The sequence below is a fragment of the Xiphophorus couchianus genome, chromosome 8 (assembly GCF_001444195.1).
Source record: "Xiphophorus couchianus chromosome 8, X_couchianus-1.0, whole genome shotgun sequence".
Taxonomy (NCBI): Eukaryota; Metazoa; Chordata; class Actinopteri; order Cyprinodontiformes; family Poeciliidae; genus Xiphophorus; species Xiphophorus couchianus.
Window position 1 is genome coordinate 27,820,904 of NC_040235.1, and position 22,031 is coordinate 27,842,934.

The 22,031-nt window shown below is 37.5% G+C and overlaps 1 protein-coding gene across 2 annotated transcripts in view; it reads left to right on the plus strand.

The window, feature by feature from the left end:
- The window catches only part of gfra2b (GDNF family receptor alpha 2b), a 116,294-nt gene extending 96,007 nt beyond the window's left edge, over nucleotides 1-20,287 (plus strand). Inside the window, exons 8-11 of one of the 2 annotated variants that reach the window (XR_003596529.1) lie at nucleotides 5,066-5,247; nucleotides 11,331-11,378; nucleotides 12,290-17,375; nucleotides 17,427-20,287. Coding sequence is in view for 1 of the 2 variants with exons in the window: in XM_028025523.1 (XP_027881324.1) it covers nucleotides 5,066-5,247; nucleotides 11,331-11,378; nucleotides 12,290-12,433 (374 nt within the window). In the remaining variant the exon portion in view is untranslated. Of the gene's footprint in view, nucleotides 1-5,065; nucleotides 5,248-11,330; nucleotides 11,379-12,289 lie in introns of both variants that reach the window. The other variant, XM_028025523.1, reaches the window with a different exon arrangement.
- The last annotated feature ends 1,744 nt before the right edge of the window (nucleotides 20,288-22,031 follow it).

The following is a 22,031-nucleotide window of genomic DNA, read 5'->3' on the forward strand; positions in this document are numbered from 1 at the left end:
CACTGAATGCAATCAGCGTTTTTTAAATTAAAGAGAGAAACAATTTTCTATAGGAATCAGGTATGTTTAATTCAATCCAGTTTAATTCAATACCACTTTATTAATCCCAGAGGGAAATTAAATGTTGTAAATCATATTATCCAATTTTCTTCAAAGAGCTTTTAAAGATGAGAGGAGTCACCAGAAATAGTATTGCTACAGCAAACAGAAGGATTTTATAAGCAGACTTTGCAAACTCTGGAAATCATCATTGTAAAATATTAAGTAAGTATAAAAGTATGAATTGGGACAATATGATTATCTGCTCAGATATCATACCTGCATACAAAGTGCTTCATAGTCTGGCCCACCACCTTCAAAAGAGTGTGTTCAATTAAAGTGAAAGAGCCATGATACTTTCATTGTAGGTGTTTTGAAAAAAACCTTAATAAATTATCAACTACTTTACATTTGACCAGATTTGACCAGTCAGAGCATATAGGAAGTTTAGAGCCAGAAGGAATCATTTCAGATTGAAGACAGGACTTGGCAGCAACTGTGCAAATGTTTAAAGGTGATCTCTCATATAAGATCCTTATTAGAATGTCTTGAATTGAACAATTCAAGACATTGAATTAAAGATCATTGTAAAGAAAAGCTAGAATAACAAGTTGCAAGAGAAATTAATTTTCCAACATGCATACAATGTGCGCTCACATACAAGTTTATGGACAATTTGGAAAGTTTCATTATGTCGTTTTATCCAACTCTATTATTGAATATAGCTCAAATTGTGGCAGAATAACAAGATGTTTGCTTTGTTGCTGAAGTGCACTGTGCTAACACACTGTGATGCTATAAAAATATATACACTCTAAACGACATAATAGAATAGAATATATTTTGATTCTTGAGGAGAAATTGCTTTTTTGCAGACAAGCTACTCCATCCCAGGTGTAAATGTTAGTAAATACAAATATAACCATAAGCAATATAACATTTATATAAAGATATATGTACATGTGATATTGTAGGTGTTTTAAAAATGACTAAATATAAAATAAAAACATCAATAATATATAATACACTCTAACCCTGGTTTAACACTGCGCAGCCAATCCTGACCAGCCTGGTATACACTACATGCTGCTCCGCTCTGCTGCGAACCCCAGAGGTTCTCCAAGAAGCATGCATGAGGAATTCAAGATCACACAATAAAGCCAGTGATGAAAAAGGATGAGTGGTGTTACATAAATATACTGCAGATCTAAAATTCAAAAAAAAAAAAATTCTGTCCATTGCTCTCACTTCTTCTGCCTTGACAGATTACTTAGGTTTTCTGAATAAAGTAAATTTATTTTTTGGGATTATGTGTGTATTCATGGCTATAAATGATACATTTTGAGTGCTTATGTATAAATGTAGCCATATACTCATTAATATACCTAGAATTTTAAGAAAACGTAGTCTGTCTTGGTTAATTCTTTTGAAAAAACAGATGTTGTGCTCATTGTCTTTCCTGTTGTTATATTGACTCAAAGCTTGTTCTGGCGACAGGCAAAAATAGAATGGGTTCTAATTTTGCTGCATAGAGGTGCAGATAAAGTGTGCAGACACTAACTGGCAATAACTGGTGAATAATAATTTGGGTGTGGATGTGCTTTATGCTGCTCTGACAGTCACTGATACACATGTTTATTGTCCACCTCTTCCATGAATCAGTGTGGATGAGAAGGCAAGATAATGTTGGAATTTCAGTTCTGTCCATCAATCCTTCATCCCACCAACCTCATCAACAACTTTCCCAACATAAACAATTCTACTGATGAATTACTTCCCCACTAAATAGCCTAGCTCATTTAGATAACTAAAGAGTCTCCTTTGTTTTATTTCTCTATTTATTTATTTTTCTCATCATGGTTCATTCCACGTCTCCACCTGCCTAAACGGCTCCACCAACCCCTTTATTTGACATTCAGGTTTGTCCTTCACAGAGCTGGACAATGATTATAATTGGCTCCTCATCCAGGTTCCTCAGGGTCGTTATGATAAAATAGATCAAAGACACCAGAGACTGATTCCCACCACCTCCACTAACCTGACCTTTAACCTCTGTGCCACTCTCTCTCTCTTTTGTAACTTTCAAACTTTGATAAAATGTCTGATTAAATATGGAAATCACAGCCAAACACAACCACTTTTCAGTTTGACCCCTTCTCCATTATTTTGATACAATGTCTGGTGACAGTTTCTGTCTTTTAATAATTACAGTAATCCTCTTCTCTTTTTCCCCTGTTGCTGTTCCTTGATTGCTCAAATTAGCCACCATAACCCTGAGAAATGGTTCTGGCTTAGATGGCTCCCTGGAAGAGCCCCTCTTTCAGTGACATAGAAATCAAAGTACAACTACTGGACTTTACTCAATTTGAATACAAACAAATATTGGACAACAGAATAATTCCTCATAAAAGCTGCAGATGATCAGAAGCTCCTTGCTTCTTGTTACGTGCTGGTCATAGAGGTGGGACCCAACCAGCAGAAATAAACATGTTAACAATAACATCAGTGAAACCTGTTTTTTATTGCAGAGTGTGTTCACCAATCCTCAAAGTAACATATGAACAACAGATGACAGACTGCTTAAACACAACTGGATCTAAATTAAAAGAAGTCAATCCGAGGAATGAAACCACATCTGCATGTTTAAAAATAGAATGTCCTCCAAGAATGTTTAAGTCAAATAAGAACCAAACAGAACGATCCATCATTTACAAACCAAGACAAAATATTTTAATCTGATCCCAGTCCTGTTTTATTTAAAACACAACATTTCCACAACATGTGCAGTCCCGAACTAATAATTTGTGCACAGACCCCCAGGAATGTTTTGTCTGCACTGTAAAAAATTTCTCTTATTTACAGTCAAATACCAGCAGCTGTAGTTGCAGTATACTGTAAAATCCATAAAAACATGGTAAAACAGGCTTTTACTGTAAATTTAAGATGTTTTTTTTTTATAGTGTGTGCACACCTCCTGGGAAAATGGTGGCGGTAAGTGATTATAAAAAAAAATAGATGAACTGCCACATTTTAGGTCCTCAAACTCTTTGCTACAATTTTGTACTATTGCAGTTCAAACAGTCTATTGAAATTCTGAGAGGCCTATCAGTTCCAAACCAAAACAGACCAGTTGAAAACCCAGTTGCTGTAATAACCCAGCATATGAGCTGTACATATGCTTCTTTAACATCAACTATTAAATATCTACAATATAAATGGAACATGGGCTCATTGTTATGAATCCGTCACATTGCACGTCACAAAGGCACATTGGCAGTTCAACTTTTAAGGGTCACAAAAACATTCACCTCTTAACAATTAAAAACCACCTTACTTTGAATAATTGTTTAGGGTGTGTGTAGCATCCCTCATGAACTTCCTATGATGAGCTCTTAAACATGCACTGAATGAGGAGCAACAGACCTGCAGGCTGGGCCAGGCGCTGGGTTCTCTCTTCTCTGTTCCTGCTTTCATAATGCAAACATCCACAGAAATGATCTGAGTTTGTCAGATACTTTACTCTACCTGTTATTGTTACCTCAGCAGTTAGATGTTGTGTATTCAGTCATTCTGCTCCCATCTTAGGAACCCTCTCCTCTGATCGCTTTGATTCCTATTGATATTGATTCCTTGGGCATCACTAAATTAAAAACATGACATTTAAAAAGCACTGAAAAAAATTGACGGGTTAATATTGATTATCAAATGTTTATTTTTTTTAACTTGTATTTTTTTGTTTAAACAAGTTCAAAGACTCTGAGGAAACTGACTAGTTTCTTTCCCTCAACGTATTTAGTGCTCTAGCACTGTACATGTCAGTGAGGTTTTCCACAGTGACCTGAATGTTACATTAACACTAGAACATGTCAGGTGCTGCAGAGAGATGTGTTCTAATGCAATATTAACTTTATCTCAGAGGACTGTGATCATCAATCTTTCACTGAGCTCTTCAAAGTAGGTCACAAAGTGTTTTCTGCACCAGCCTTTGGATTCCACAGCCTTAAATTAGCTGAATGAATACCTTTACCTCATGCTTGCTACTGTATCAGTTGCAGTTCAGTGATTTTGGTGTAAGTTCATGTATGAATTTATTCACTGTATATCACAGCTTCTACAGTTGAAACCAGAAGTTTGCACACACCATAAAAAAAACACACATCTTTCTCACTGTCTGAAGTTAAATCAGACCAATCTTCACTTGGTTCAGGTCAGCTAGAATTATCACAATTATTTCAGTTTGTTAAATGCCAGAAAACTTTTTCCTTTAACTTTCTTTAAATTCAGAAGTTTACATATGTTCGGTCAGGAATAATATTCTTATGAACTGCATTACTTGAGTCAAATCTTTTTGGTTTAATTTCATAAACCTCTCAAAGATTAACTGACACATTTAAGTCAATTTGGACAGACCGCTGTGCATGAAAGGGTAAATGTAATGTGCAACAATGAATAAAAATCTCATAATTTGTTTCAGTTTAAATATGAAATGTTGTTTCATATTGCCATCTAAAGTATCTCCAAAGAATATCATGGATGTATCTCAGACAGGAACTGCAACGAAAAGTCTTTAATGTTGCATGATGCGAGATAATCTCTTCTTTTACTTGATTTAATCTAAGTAGCACAAACAACAGATTCTTGTGTTTGAATGTGGCCTTTTCGATTTTGATTTGCATTAATCTCCACATCATTAGTCTGAGTTAACATGTTGTTTATTTCCAATGACTGATTGGGTAAAAAGTTTAAATCAGTTTAAACTTTTTTGACTTTTGGGGGTTTTCTGTCTAAATAGATACAATTCTTGGAAAGGATTACTAATGAAAGCTTTCTGATGGCTGTTTGTGTGTGAAATAGAGGCTGGAAGTGACGCGTTCAATGTGTCACGGAGAGCAAACAGTCATTTTATTGTCACAGTGATGTGGCTTTTAGCATGAACAAGAAGTGATGAAAGAATATTTGTGGTGCAAATCTGAGTGTCTAATACAGCCAAAGCTTTCTGAGCACCTCTCTCTGTTTGGCCTCTCAGAAAATGCCATCCTGTCATTTGGTTATGGATCTGAAGGAGCCACTCCTCCTGTAACCGAGCAACCATCCACTTTCCTGCCACCTGATCAGCCCATCATCTCCAAACCGGCTCCCTCTCTGCACGGCAAGGCCATCAAGCCCGTAGACACTGCCTGCATATTCTCCACATGTGCCAACCTGCAGGTGAGTAAAGAAGCTCGTCTGATGCATCCAAAGCTTGGAGACCAATCAGTGGTGAAATCAGGAGGATCTTCTTCCTCTCTGGACTGCTCTCATAAGGAGTCACCACAGCTTGTTAGTGTTCTATCATCAGACAAAGAACACTTTAACTTCGCAGGATGTACCATTTATTTGACTAAGGTAATGCCCAAATGAAGAGGCACGAGAAAAATGTACAGCAGCTCCATATGAAATAAGAGTTGAAGGTTCCTGTGAATCTTAAACTCTATGTATGGAGTTGTGGTGTGTTCACACCCAACAAGTTTTGAGTGTCTGACGCGTCTGATTTATACATTCAAAGTTTATGTGGAGGCACGTTTCCAATGTGTCCGACGCTTCACATAGACTTTGAATGTAAACCAGATGCCTGATGCTCAAAACGTGTTTGGTGCAAACGCACCTTTAGGATGACTCAAATGTGAGGCTATCGCTCTGACAGTGGAAGGCTGGCGTACATCAAGTTATGAACAAAATGGCTGAAAAAAAAGAGTCAAAGGGTTAAAGTGGCCTAGTCAAAGTATTGTCCTTTAGGCTGATTTAACGGATAAGGAGTGTCCGTCCACTCTTGTAAGCATCAATAAATAGCAATAAAGAAATTTTGTGGTTCCAAATTTTTCTACAATATTGTAAGAGGGTGTTTTTTTTCATTAAAAAATACTGTTACTGCAGCACTATAAGTTGCCTATTCAGTGAAATATGACACCCATAATAAATCCTGTGTTGCTGGTCTGAGATCACATATTGACATTAATACAGGAGCAGACATTGTTTTCTGATTCTCAAAACCTTGGAACCAAATAAATGAAACGGCTTATTTTTATTCTTTACAATAAGTTCAGATAACAACCTCGGTGTCCAAGAGGCAGGCTCACAAAGCGGGTTCATTTGCTGGTGTAAATCAGGTTTACACTATTCCACTGCGCTAAAGCTGTTCTATTTGCTCAAGAGATTAGAAAAAGAAGAAGCGTGCCTGTGTATTAGTTGAACAGGCTCCTCTGATGGTCTTGTAAAAGTCCTCTTGATGCTTGCAAATCAAATTCTTTTTTTATTTTTTTTTTACCTCCGGCTCTCAAATATCCTTTTGTCCACAGCAGATTGATTTGGAAGGGGCTCCCCCCTGTGGGCTCGTCATTAATATTTCACAAAGATCTGATCATGAAGTTGAATTGGGTGAACCTGAAATAGAATATGAAAAGAACACCGACTCCTCAGCTCATGATGTCATTGTCCTCAGTAATTCAGAGCTGAGGATTCTTCACCACACACTATTAAGATAATCATTTTCATTCTCATTTCTTAAAACAAGAGTCTTATGGTTGTCTGATGTTTCTTGTCTGATATTTGTTTTCTCAGGAAAAGATCCATAGTGAGTTTGAGGCTCAACTACCAACAATTAATTCACAAACATTAACTTATAAAGCTTATGCAGACTAAATTGTCCTCATTACTTTACAAGTGTTTAAAGCCTACAGTAATCATTTACTGGGTTTGCAGTCAGTGTAAGTACAGTTCAAGGCAGAGTGTCAATGCAGTGGCTGTTGGCTTTCTGAAATGGGTATTAAAGCAGGAATCCATCATCTTTTTAATAGTGAAGGTCATTTCAAAGGCTTAAAGGCCTTACCTCACTGCTGTGCACTTCTTTCTATGTTCTGTGATTTTGTGACAAAAAATAAGATTTTGACTTTAGATATACAGTTAGTGTGTGGGTTTCTAAGAAAGTCAATAAATAGAGCGCAGGGAATGGCAGGGAATCAAAAGTAGCTGGTCTCTTGCCCAAGGTCACCAAAAGAGGGCAGTGTAGTTGAAGGAAGACTGCCATGCATGTTGCGGCTTACTGGCTGTCTGTCAGTAATGAAAGCAACTATTCCTACTGTTGCCTGGATACACCAGTGGCTGTATGAGAAACCCATGAAGATGGAGCTAACTAATCAGCTGACTCATCAGAATCAACTTGGATGCGTAGCTAAACCCAGACAGCTCCCTGTGCTTGGAAAGAAGGTTCTGTTCTGTAGCAGCATTATTTTCCAAATATCAAAGCATGAATGTTTTCACCATCTGGCTAAAAATATAATTAGGAAAAGTGTCTTTAGCATGTTTAAGGTTGTTCAAACTCAAATGTAAGATTTTTTTCCTGCTCAATTATTTTGATTTGTTTTCTTATTATAAATTATTATTATTATAAACTGTTCAGTGATTTATAAACAGTATTCTAAAGTCTATTCTCTCAGTGGAAGGACTTAGAACTGGGTGATGTTTTCTATCCTCCTGGTTTTAGTCAGATCTCCAGCAACAGCATTCTGGATCAGCTGCAGCTGTCTGAAGTGTGGCTGAGCTAACTTCTAGGATTTTGCACTACCATAAGCAATGAAATCTTGTCCCTGTGGCTGGTTTCCATTTGGGACAGCTTCCTGGTGTGTTGGCAAATATGTAGGAAGATACAGTATATATTATGTAAAATATTGTATTACTTTTCCTCATATTGGTTATGTACTGAGATACTAGAAAGCAGCATCAAAATGTGATCCCATGCTTCAGAAGCAGTTGTGGTTTCAAGCGTTGTGCTCCAGGTTAATCTGAAATTCTCCATTCTCTTTCTTTAGGGCTTGTAGTTGAGTGTAGAATCTTGACACAAATCTTCCATGTTTATGACAATCAACAATAGTTTTTTCAAGTAAATAACACTTTTCAGCATTCAGTTGACTAATTTTAGGCGTAATGCATATTCTTAGATAGCTTAATCGAGTAGGAGCCCATCGAAATGGTTTGATGAATGCTGGTTTTCTCGGCTCACAGGCACTTAAAGGCATTTCTGATTTTCTGTAATTCAACGTATAACCACACCAAATTTGTTGATACAGTCATTTGCGGCCATTATAGACTTTACATATAGAGAGACCCACTAAACACTCAACAACACTAGAACTGTGTTCTGCATGCAAGGCGCCTCATAGAGCATTCAACAGTCACAGACTTTGTACTCTGAATTTTACAAAGACACTGAAATTTTTTTTTTAATGTTTAAATATTTAAATAAATAAATATTGGGAATGAAAAATGAAAAATATTGTAAAGATGTCAGACAGACTCACTATATGATGGGATTGATTTCCTGACCCATGTTACAAAATGTTACTTTTATATTTTTGGACTGTTGCATCCAAACTACTGCAAGCCTTTTTCTCATGTTTTTTTTCCCTGTAATGTAGAAAAATCCTGGTTCTGGAAAATGAGAAATTATTTGCTTTGGCTGTGATTTACATAAATATAGATATGGCTGGGGTTTCTCCTAAATGCGTGGATGATGCCTCATTTAAACAGGAGCAAACTGCATCAGAATGGAGAGAGGCTGTTTGCTTGGGAGAGCTTTTTTTGGAGCAGATCTGGTTATAGAATTGGGTTTCCCATAATTTAGCTAATAGCTTTGTGCATCTGAGATTCTGTCAGAATTGATTCATAAAATACCAAATTATATTTTTCATGTTACATTCACCGTTAAACTTTAAAAAAATCTGTTAAGAGTTTTTGGATGTAATGAGGCTAACAGCACATCTGACTGTGTGTTTTGTCTGTGTGTTGTGTTTTGGTGGGCAGGAGCTGAGATGTCTGTGTCTCTGTCCCACAGCTCACAGCTCATACTCTGTTCTTGTTTTGCTCGTCTAAATTCAGCCCTGCCTCCGGGTCGATGGCGTTTCCTTTTCTGTCCAGCCTGTTGACATTGTGGAGCACAGAGGTGCCAGAGGCTGGTCCTGCATAAAGTTTGTTTTTATTGTCTTTACCTGCCTTCAGCTGACATCACCAAGATGCAGCTCTACATCCTAATGGCACTGAGTCCCATTTACAAAGAATATAATAATACAGTAATATGTTTTTATGAAAAATAACTCTGTTTATTTTATAAATAGAAAAGAATAGTTGACAGATAAATGTAAATATGAATATTACTTCTTTAACACCCAGTCATGAAGTCATGAAGGATAGACCCTCATACTGAACCCAGTTCTGGTTCTGCTGCAGGTTTCTGCACTGTTTGATATGTAGAATCAATTGGAATGTATATGTGATTGAATTGAAATCACTTTTTTGTAAAGTGCAAAGACGACATTTGCTGTGAATTGGTGCCGTAGAAATAAAATACAATGAAGTGAACTGCTGAGAGCTTCTCTCATGTCTTTGGGGCCTCATTATGGAAATAATATATTGTGTTTTCCTTAACTTAAAGTCTCTTTAACCATGAAAATTGAGGGCTGTGTCTGTATGCCTGGTTTGCATGAACTCAGTGTTGGTTTGGGAAGGCTCCAGTCATAAAGCCAATCTGGACCTTAGCTGGTTGGAGGTGTGGCAGAGAAAAGCAGAAACACTGAAAAGGAGAATGCTTTTTGCCTTCCCCGAATTCTCAGTATAATCACTTTAGAAAATTAAAAGTGCAGACATTTTTTTATATTTTGTTTGTGTTTGAATAAAATCTGAAATGTATCTAAGAAAACCATCAAGATGGTTGGACTTTGAGATTAAACAATTTAATTCTGTTTAAAAGTATGTGGACATTACTGATTTATGGGAGGGAAGCTAATAGATAATATGTGATGATTTGATGGTAACTAAGGCATGATGTAATTTACCAACACTAAATACCTTCAAAGACCTTATCTAATAAAAAAATTAAAAACAGTGCAAAGAATGTCAACCACTTAATGGCTTTCCTGTTGTCACTTCTGGCCTGTCTTAGTCTGCAGCGCGGCATGAGCAGGACGAGCAATCACAGCAGCACTTTTCTGAAAAGTTCTTATGTTTTCAACTTGAAGCTTTAGAAGTGACTGTAACTAGAAGTCCTTGTTATAAAAACACGGTGAATGCTGGGATTTTTCTCCTTGTGCTCACATTCACCTCAAGAAAATGTCCTGACTGAGAAAGAAACACTGGTACTCACTCAGGAGGAAAAAAACTACTTAGAAAAAGTTTATTTTTCATCGAAACCATTTTTCTTTTCACCTGATTCCTCATCTTTTCTGAAATTCTGCCATTTTTTCTTCTGTCCTCTTTTCTCTGGGCATCATCCCCTAAATATAAAATAATTCATTTATATGGCATGTTTAAATTTACGACAATAAGAATCACTGTTACTAATTTCACCAGCATAGTTAAGCTCAGGCGGCCTGATAAAGCAGTGTGTTTAACTATTTGTCATCATCATGCAAAAACTGTTTGGATATTAAGCTAGGATCAAGTATGTGCTACCATAAAGAGCATCTGATCTGTCTCTGATTCAACACATCGATGTTGTGACCCACTGATACACAGGCTTTATGAGGAGTGTGTGGATGTGCCCACTGCTGTGCCTGACGCTCCACAGACCCTCATAGCTCCACTATCTCATTCTGACTTAAACGTTCCTGATATGTGTTTCATGGTTGGATGCAGCATGCCTGCTGCTGTTGTTTACACTGCTGTGCACAATGTGAGACTCACACAACTCTGCTATTTCTTCTGCTAATCTTTAGAATGAAGCTATGTTCTCCTATATTGTTGACTAATAAAATAAAATATAGAGTTCCAAGCCAAAGGAAGCAAGCGCATGGCCCATGCAGGCACGACCGTAGGTTCCCCTGGACTGGCAGACTGGGGTGGTGGTCCCTCTAATCAAAACGAACGTGTTCCAACTACAGGGGGATCACACTCTTAAGCCTCCCTGGTAAGGTCTAGTCTGAGGTTCTGGAGAAGAGGGACCGTCAGATAGTTGAAGCTCAGTTTCAGAAAGAGCAGTGTTGTGGACCGAGGTTTGTAACAAGACAAAAGGTTAAAAGTGTACAGTTCATTAGCTGGGACTTACAACATGAAAAGGTAATGTTAAGTACTCCAAGAGTAAAAGAAGAAAAAGCTTGAATTAACAATTGTATTGTTAAAAAAAACATTATTCTTTTAAAGTAAATATGATTTAAACATGACTGTCTTTGGTCATTCTCACCCAAGACAGTCATGCAGATGAACTTCATGCTAGTCTCTGATAGACCTGGATGGACAGTGAGTCTGTGTGTTCTGATGTTTTTCAGGATGGAGGTCAGAAGTGCATACCCTCTGAAGACTATGAGTGTGAGGAGGTGAGTCGCTGATTCATCCCCTCAATCTGATAACACATAATTATGGCTCCAACATGCTTTATGATAATGCATAAATTAAGAAAACACCTTATTAGTCTCTGGTCACACACAGACAACGCTGATTTCTAATTTTTATTGATATATTATGAGCTGTCTCTGCTCATTTTGACAGCTTGCTTTCAAATATGTTCTATTTATTTTTTAAGCTATCCTTAAATTTAACAAATTAAATCTAATTGATTTTTAAGAATAAAACTGAACTGTGATGGACTGGTGACCTGTCCAGGGTGACCCCGTCTCTCGCCTGCTGACAGCTGGATAGAGGCATCAGCACCCCTCCTGACCATAATGGGATAGGGGTGTAAGCAAATGAATGGATGGATGAATAAAACTGAAATATTAGTAATTAATAAAATGACAATGCAGTTAGAATATTTAGGAATTAAGCAGGAGAAGGAAGGGAGTAAAGAGTGAAATGTGGGAGAGTGATAAATCAAAGAATGGCTATTCTGAAACAAGGAAGAACTACATTCTAAACACAAGCAGTTTAAGGAGTATCCTAAGATAAGAAGCAGCTGCAGCTTCAAGGTTTAGGGAAAAAGCAAGTTTTGTCTTTCACACGGTTTAACAAATTCCTCCTCTCTGGGGTGTGAATACTAAACCTTTAAATGAAAAACAAACTGTAACTACTTATGTAAGAATGATAACAAAACATAATTATTCTAACATTTTCCTCTACTTAAAAGATAATGAATGCTAAAACAAAAAATGGCTAACCTGAACTTTAGGACAAATTTTGAACAAAATAGCATCTGGTGTTTGGAATTTTCTGTTTGGTCACCTGGAAGGAGCAGACCTGCAAAATGCATTTTTCCCTCTAACATTTCTCTTTTTCTTCTCTCTCTGCTCAGACTTTGTTAGCCCAGGGGTCAATAGACTCTCAGGATTCGGTGGGACCTAAAAGCAGCAGCCAGCAATCAGCGCCGCTACTCCAACACATTTCTGTGACTGTGTGTGTGTCCATTCTGCCAACACTTCTACATTTCTTGTCATAAATTTGAACTCACACACCTCCAGGCATAACTACATACACACAATCCTAAATGTCAAGCAACAGATGTTCAAGCATCCACTACGGCCTTTTTTTTGAAGAGAGTCTGGAGCCGGTCCAGATGAGCGGTCCTTCTGCACAACACAGTCACACACTGGCCATGGGAGGGAGAACGGAAGCAGCTGCACTTTCGTGTCTTGTATGTGATTGAAAAGAGGAATCAGAAACACAAATGAGAGACTCTTGGGTCTCTGGTTCACAGTGACTTCATTTCAATGCTCTGAGTCTTCACAGTGTGTGTGCTCTCTGTGCAACCCGACTAACTCACTCCCCCAGGCCCGTCTGGATCTAAGACAGCTGGGCCGACAAACACTGGAAGCGAGCATATGACTGCGTGCACACACACTCACACACAATTTGAGCAGAAGTGTTAGAGTTGGCAGCTTCAGAGAGAGGAGAAAGAAACGACAGGGAAGGACAGCTGGGACAGATCCTTCCATGAGGTTTGTCAACTCAATTTATCTTCCCTCAGACCTCCCTAGTGGCAACAAATCTATACAACATACAAACATCACACAATCCCACCTACATTCATCCTGTCACTTTCCCCTTAGACCTACTTAGCGGGTAAACAGGGTCCCCACATGGACACAAACACTCATGCTGTACACCAGTGTGCTATTTGTGGGTCTTTATCTTCATTTTGTGGTCTACATCCTGTACAAACTTCATTTACTGTGGAAAATGAAAAGTAAAAAGTCCAGTGAATGAGTGTATGCTTCACCTCAGTGTTCAGCCTTGTAGGGGTGTGCGTGTGTGTGTATGTTTGGGGGGGGGGGGTATGTTTGTACGTCTGTGAATGTCCGTGATGATTGTTGACACATCTGTGCATGGAGCAAATAAATGAAGGAACAGGTGGAACTTTAATCAGATGACAAACAAACTGAAACATGATGCGTAGCCACAGCTTAAAACTTCTGTCTAAATTCAACTTTAATTTACAGCAGTTGGTTGATTCTTTTCTAGAAATACTTAACTACATCAATGAAATAATTCTGTTTCATAGTGTTCTAAAGTCAAATGTTTTTTGAAAAGTTTACTTAAATTGATGGATTTAAGTTGATAGTGTTTTAACCAAGTAAACACATTTATTTTTAAAAGCAGACAGTTTGTATGTTTTAAACTGGGTTCTGTGGCGCAGTCATTTCACCTGCACCAATTCTCAAACAGACATCATCTTTAGGCACTTTGCAAACAAAAAGCGTCTAATCAAACCATTCAAGTAATGAGATTCCAAGTCAAGCGCATCAATTCCAATTGATCCTCATTATCAAACAATGCAGTTTTGATAGAAAACTTTCAACCAGTTTGAATAACAAAGGAAACCCAGCAGTCTTGCAGAAATCCCTCCTCCTGCGTATGCTTTTATCAACAGTAGACAGTAGCTTGCATTGTGTTGTTGACTTTGCAGCAATCCCTCATACTGAGCTTGTATGTAGTGGCAGTGAAGAGAAAGGCCTCTATGCTGTTATCAAAAACCCAATAATGTTCACATTTTCAACATCCTCGACCAACAGTATGGACAGACACACGATCTTCCACTTCTCCCAGGACTCCATCGTGTATCCAGTTGCAGTGTCCCACTGGGGGCAAGAGGGCTCTCTTTTGCCCAGGCGTCTTGTCAAGAAAATTTGATTAATTGTGTTGAGAAATCAGCTGAGCAGTTCTATGATTTGCAGGACACAGGACAGAGAGAAAAAGTAGGACAGACTGGGGAGGAAGCAGGAGAAGAAAAAGCGTCTACCTTTACTGAGAGCAGGATGAAACCGACTGGAGGTTTGAGAAGACCGGGCACAAAGAACACAGACACATTGATCCTGGAGTACTTTGTATGTTAAAGAAAGTAAATAGTTAATGGCAGTAAAGAATCCATGAGTGGCATCATCTAGGAGAGAAACACAGCCAAGCGTTTCTCTTAGATGTGTTTTGTTTCTGAGTCAGTAGGATGAGAGAGAGCACATAGAGTTAGTCCAAATAAAGTCTCAGCCAACAGCAAAGTCTGGGAGAGACACTGAAAGACTGGACCCAGTGCATCACTTATACAAACCCAATTCAAATCATTTCAACCTAGATTCAGTTGAATTCACTACAAAGACAAGATGTTTAATGTGCAAACAGAAAAACTTGATTGTGGTTTTGCACAGTAAACGCTGCCCGCTCCTCTGGCCCAAACTCATCTGACATGGACTGATGCAAAGCAGACAAGTGCAATGCAAAGCAAATAACTTACATTTCCTTTAATAAATGATATGGAGTTTTTTATCCTATGATGAGCAAAACACTAGATTGAAAAGGAGTACATGGTATTTTTTTTGTTGTTTCAAAATCCTGCTGAGTTCCTTTAAAAGTTGCGTTGATACACATCCATACCTTTGAAAAATTCCACAACTAAAAACAATATCTGACACCAGTTCCTGTTTGTTTGTTTCATATGCCATTAAGTCCTAAGAAGCTGACACACAAAGTAATAACATGCTGCTGATGAAAGAAAACCTTCCTGACTGTGTCAGAGCTTCCTGTCAGATTGCCTCAGCTGTTCCCAGTGTTGAGTGAATAAACACAGATGGGTTGACACTTCACAGCAACCAACAAGGTGAGATGCTTCAGATTTCTGTAATCAGCTGTGTTCAGTCAACACGTGTTTGGTTATTTTGAACATTTCTTGTCTCTGTCTTACTTCCATTAAACTGTTCAATGTGTATGTGAGTGTGTACTTTACCTCTGGCCTCTGTATGGAGTATTTTTAATGTTTTGTAGAAGCTACAGACTGGTCATCAGGTCAGTGTCATGGTGGCCGTTCCCTCCTTCAGAGAGGGATCAGTTTCTGTTGTTATGGTGTTGCCTTACTTTATTGTTTTTTATTACCTAAAAGTAAAGATGGTTCTGAGTGAAGTGACACTTTTCCAGGGCAGAAGTCTCAGCTAGCCACACTGCTGTTGAATTAGGAAGACATTTGAATGATCTCCAAAGAGGGAATTTTGATGAATTAATAAACCTACATTTTGTATCGTGACCAAAGCTTGATATTGCTTTTATCTAGGGGTGCACCGATCTATCGACCAGCCCATTTATCGGTGCTGATTTCCTTAATTTTGGGAGATCAACTGATCTTATCTACCTCAGCAAAGGTTTAAAAATCAGCCACTGTCCTCTTCTGCTCTCCAGTGAGAGCTTTGACTGACAAACCGCCCACCAGGTCATGTCTACATGTCTGCTGTTAACAATAGTCACCCCAATGTTGGCAACTCAGCAACTTTCTTGCTATATTTAGCAACATTTCAGACAAATAAAATCAGGTCAAGTCAGGCTTTTTAAAGATTGGCTATCGGCGATCAGCTGGAAAACTGCAGTCGGTGCACCTCTACCTTTATCCATACAGTGGGCTAATATTTCACACTACAATGGAATCAAAGTCAAACCATTTGTTTTCTCACCAACAGATTAATCCTACAAAACTTGTGTGATCCTTGAATATTTAAAGAACATAATTTTTTGGTCTTGCCATATCTTTTGAAAATTTCAGTTGCAACTGATAGGGCAATCCACATTACTATTCCCCAGCAGGAAAAAAAAACTACTTATTCTTAAACTACTTGGTTTTATGTTTGTGCATAATAATATTTTTAATTGTTTATTATTTGTAAGATTTCATGACCCACAGTGGAAAAAGCTGCTGTTTGTTTAGTTCCCAGTTACATGTTTTACTTGGAAAAACAAACCATATTGACCATATGTTTTGTGATAAGGATCATATGTTGTGTTCATGGTTTTTATTAATGGCATCTAATCAACAGTTGGTACTAAAAACTATCCACCTGCTATCCAGCTATAAACACCACTTGTACATGCAGACTAAAATAACTATGAAAGCAAAAACAAGCCAATTTGGCTTAACTACGATGACCTTTGTTATTAATTAGAAATAGTATGATGTAAAAAAAAAAACCTTAATCTCTTTTTGCTTCAGCTCTTTACCTTCTGGATGAAGTCAGTTCCTATGTTTTGAACTATGTTGTATTGTGATCCTCCATTTCTCAAATAAGTATCCTAAAACTGACAAAACGGTGTCACCAGTGGCCGATTCTTTCACTTTCATCTTTCACGCTGGTGGTAATTTGAAAGTTGTCTAGACTAAAATGATCTGCTTTTATCTAACATTGATTGGTTATTTTTTAAGCTCAGCAATTTTATGTGATTTTCATAAGAAGGGAAATGTATGAAATGTTATTTTCAAAGTTTTCCACTTGTTGAAATAAGGAAAAAAGAAAGTACAGTATAGAAAAGAGTTTGTTCTCTCCACAAGCCTCTTAGCAACACGCTGCATGCAGCTTCTTTCCTTCCAGCTGTGGCAGCACAAACAGCAGCTATCAAACATACAGTATACAGCAGCCGTGACAAATATTCACCTCCTTGGATTTTCTTTACCCTTTTTATTTATGATTAATGTATTTTAGCTTATTTGACAAAAAATATTGTAAAGTAAAAATGTATTTCTACAAAATAATGACAATTAAATAAAACTTGGTAACATAAAATAAGGGATTGCATAAATATTCACCCTTTAACAATTACTGACTGAATTCAACAGAGGTCCAGTCAGTTGGTGCTAGTGTTTTCAAAATGAGTGCAGTGGAGATCAGCTGAGTGCAGTGACTGCGTCTCAATGATTGTTTTATAAAGACAGTTGTCTCTGGAAGGTCCTTTCTCTGCTCCGTCAGTTTCCTGGCTAGAATGAAAACAGAAGAACATCACAAGCAAATCAGAGTAATAGAAAAGTATACTTCAGGGAAGTTTACTTGTAAACATCATCAAGAAACAAAAGAATTATGGTCCATGTGTAAATTTGTGTAAATCAGATCGTCCTCACAACCAGGGTGGCAGTGCAAGTAGGAGACTGGTGAGAGAGGACACCAGGTTACCATGACTACACTGAGGAGTTTCCTTAAAGGCACGTGGGAAATTCCATGGTCAAGTGGAAGAAAGTTTTTTGGTCTGATGAGACCTAACGATGAAGTGACAGCAAGTCAAAGCCCAGACCTCACTCTGATAGGGAATTTGGGGCTGGACTTAAAGAGTTGTTGAAAACTAATCGCCACCAACCGACAGAACTGGAACAGTTTTGCAAGGAAAAATGAAGTAAAACTGCAGATGGTTGAATCCTATCTATATTGACTCCATCCTGTGATTTCAGTCATAGATGCATCTACTAAATACAAATATTAAATACTGACCTTCAGGGGTGAATATTCATGCAGTCACTAATTGTATCTGACATATTTTTAAGTGGTAAATGACCTCTACGTTTTTAGCACTTTCTCCAGTACAGAGGAGTCTTAAGCACTACTTGAGACAACAGTGGTTGGACTTCCAATCGGGGGGTTGCTGGTTCGATTCCCGCACCGTCTGTCTCAGCCGTTGGGCAAGTCGGACCATCTAGCCTGCTGCCAGTGGCGCCTTTGTAAGACTGACAGTGGCTAGTATCCAGCAGCTTATCACATCAGTGTGTGAACAACTGACTGCAGTGTGAAACCCTATAGGCTCCTCTAGAGTTGACAAAATGCTGTACAAGTACTGGCCATTTACCACTGACACTACATTCACACGTTGATGGTGATAAGCTCTGTTTTAACAAATACAAAATAATACTTGTTATTTTGTAGAAATCAGTTCTCTTATGCAAATGGATTTTCTTGTGATTATTTTGTCAAAAAAGCCAAACAAAGTTGATCGTAACTGAGTTGTAAAAGAAAAAAAAAGGTAAAACATCACATGGAGTGAATATTTTTAAAGGCACTCTGAATGGAGGACATTAGTTTATTTTTATGTTATCCCCCTGGTATCACTGTCATTGCCTGCTCTTTAAAGCATCTCTCCCAGTAGTTGCTCAGGTCCTGTTCACATTGAATTTGGAGTGGACTGGACTTCCTTTTAAAGTCAGACTCCCACCTGGGTACAGCTCCAACACCTCTAAGTTGCACCTTAGCTCTTCTGTCCTAGTTGCTGGAATGCGAAAAAATATGAGAGTTTTTCAGATTGCAAGGTCCATGCAAAGATAAATCTTGTCAAAGGAAAATCCTTTGAGGGGGAGGATTGTGGAAATACCTGAAGAGTCTCTCAGAATTTATATGCACCTCAGACAAGTGGTAGTCTAGGTTCTCTTAGAAAATGTTGGGGTATTTTTACAATTGATGCTGCTTTTGCATGACAGAAGAACAATTTAGTTTTACTCTGCTCGCATTTACTGTTAACTCGAGTTTGTAAGATAAGTTCAACATAAGGATACTAACTTATGCACCACAGACAGGTTATTGACTGGAAATAACCTCTCTGCAGAACCCCAATTGAAAAATCCAATAGCCTCCATGTATGTTTGACTAAAGGACATATCATCTTCAATACTGCTGTAGAACTGTTTGAGGCCAAATCCAAAAGTCTACTTCATTCTAATGGAACTAGAGTGGACTGAGAAGCTACTGCTAATTTGTCGAATTGATACCAACAGGCTCAACTACCGAAAATGGCATTGAAACACGTTTGCTATTCCAGTGGACAAAACAGGACCAAAGGTCGCCTCATTGTTTAGTTACATTCCTGACTGTTAATATCTACCGACATATTAACAGTTATAGAATCTCAATGATGCAAACATTTTTAATTTGTGTTGTTTAAAATTGCTAAAGTGATCAAAAGCGACCGTTAGCTTCCAAGAATTTATTTACTTTTCATCTAGCTCATAATTTAAAACATTTTGATAGGTAAAGGAGTTATTGCAAATAATAACACAGAACTTCACAATAAAACACCCAAAGTAAAGTTAAAACTGCTGTCATGTCTGCATTTCATATTTATTGATATAAAATCTGTGTTAAAACAGGCCCAGTAGCAGATTGCAGTCTTTAAAATGACCTTAGCATGTGAAGCATGAACTGAAAAGCTTATCAACAGTAATTGTGTGTTAATTTGTTGGTTATCATCAAATCTATATTGTAGTTAATTTTTTTCTCTGGCTGTATTTTTGCTACTCTAAGTTCCTCTAGTCAGAGAAGTTTAAGTAGAAAAAGGCCCATTCTTTAAGTAAAAAAATACATCTAGAGTAATGTCTGAAGACTACGTTCTCATAAACTGCTTCAAATTTTTCAGACCAATGTCTGATTATGTTTGAGCCCTGCTCTCACTAACAGGTTATAGGGTGGTTCCATTCTACAGAAACAATCTATAGTCTACATGTACTGAAGATATTTACTTTAAAAACTCAAAACTAGTGCTTTGAAAAATAGGGCGGAGCATCTTCTTTTCTAATTTGCTTTCTGGGGAATTAAGGATTACCTTCTCAAACAAATCAAGGTATTATATACAGAGAGGCAACAAGCAGCAGGTGTTGACAGTGCTGAACCTTGTGTTACAATCAGGAAGAAAATATGTTTTTAAAGTATTCTTTGTTTTCTATTTCCCTTTTTTAGGGTGTTTTTCTTTTTTATATAGGAGTGTGACAAATTTATGAATTTATACTCTAACTTGTATTTGGACATGATAACGTAAACGTAAAACTCAAATAACAAACCTATAAGTTTAAGTTCAAGGATAAACTGCAATTGCAAGTATAAATGAAAAGATACATTGGGATGCCAAAACATAATTCATTTGCAAATGTTAAGCAAAAGACATTTTTGGATATTATAATGAACTATTTTCTATTGTTCTTTTAACTAGTCAGCTGCTTTGTCTGCTACAGCCATGACATGTTTACATCATTTGAAGCTAATTCTGCATTTTTTTAACCACTCTTACAAATTTACAACATTTTTTTATGGAACCGGTATTGGGATAAAACTGTATTTTAAAACCCTCGCTACTGCTAGATGTTGGGAAAGAAAAGTTAGTTTGTATGAATGATCTGAGTTCCTGCAGGCTGCCAGCAGGGCTTTCCTGTCTGGAATCACAAGGAGAGGAAGGCTCAATGCGTGGAGTGACAGTGAAGTTGTACATTTGCTGATCTGTTGTAAACTTTGAGAGCTCTATGGTGTAAACTAAAATATGTGTCTGGAGATCTAAATAAAGTAACATCTGTAACAAACAAACAAAAAAAACACTCTGTTTTCTTTGTGTGTGAAAAAATTATTTTTTTTCAGTTGTGCTGTTTCAGGTCAGTTTTCTTGGTAAAATATGGAGGAACACTGTTCTTCCCACATTAAAAAAAAAAGATATTCTGGACTTAATTAAAAATGTTATGTCAAGACGTTCTACATAACTCTTTCTACTTATGCACTGTTCATCCTGCCAGTGTTTTTTTTTCTACATGGGTTTGAGTTTTCAGTGGTGCTTGATAAAACTAACTGGATCATATGAAGAACCATGTTAAGAAAAGTGGTGAGTTCTTCAGCAGAGAGCATAAACTGAATAACAGTAGAAGGAATAATAACAGCATGCTACACTGGGAGCTTAGAGACAAGTTAGCATCTGGTCTGGTCCACCAACAGCTGCTCTACAGGATGAGAGACTTCAGCATTGATGCTACATGCTCCTTCTGCTTGATGTGCTTATATCTCTAAATTTTACTTTTCTGGTTTTTCACTTACCTCAACTACTTGGAATCTTTTCAGGAGTTCCATTCTGTTTTTCACTCACATTTTAATATTCATTTAAATGGAGGTTCTCGTCTTTTTAGGGAATTAAAATGACAGCAGAGACCAGAATCATTTGAATCAAATTAGTTAAGCTGTAGTAATTTCATCCTAATGGAAGCAGTTATATATGTTTATTTAAAAAACACAAATTCCTGGAACTGGAACAATTAATCATGTATTTAGCAACACCGCCGTCACACAGACTTATCCTCGTTTTTTCTCTGTCCTTTTTTTTAACTGACCCAATGTTTGTCTGCCTGGATCCCAAGGCAGCCAGCAGATGTACCGGTGCTGCAGAGACCACCGGTACATCTGCTCTACTCACACCACACATGAACTTCTGTTCCAACTTAGGTCAGAGTGATTCACTTGGTACTAATCTGTGGAACTGATATAAAAATAAATTACAAAGAAACTTTTTCAAAAATGGTCACAGTTTTATTTATTTATTTATTTTTGTAAGGTTGCATTTAAAAAGCAAAGCAGAAAGTCAAGTCTCTGTTTACTTTCCATAAATACAATCACAACAAAAGCTGTAAAAACAGCCACAAAGGATGGGGCAGTTTGAACATATCTAGTGTAGAAGCAAAGGGCAGAACTGGCAGCGTCCTGGGAATCCAACATTCATTTAGAATAATGGTCACCAGGCATTGGAAGGAGGTGTTATTTCTGACATTTTAACTTGGTTACTGAAGAGCAATTGTAATATTTTACAGCCAGAAAATCAAAAATCGTGAAAGAATTAAATGTATAATCCACAATCATGTTTTTTTTCTTTTAGATTTTAAAAAGGAACTTTCACAGAAAGACATGCCCATATATGGATGATAAAGCATTGTCTGAACCTGCAGAGAGTGACTGACCTTTGTTATGGCAATATATCACATGGATCTGAGCTCTGGTGAGAGCACTATTTCC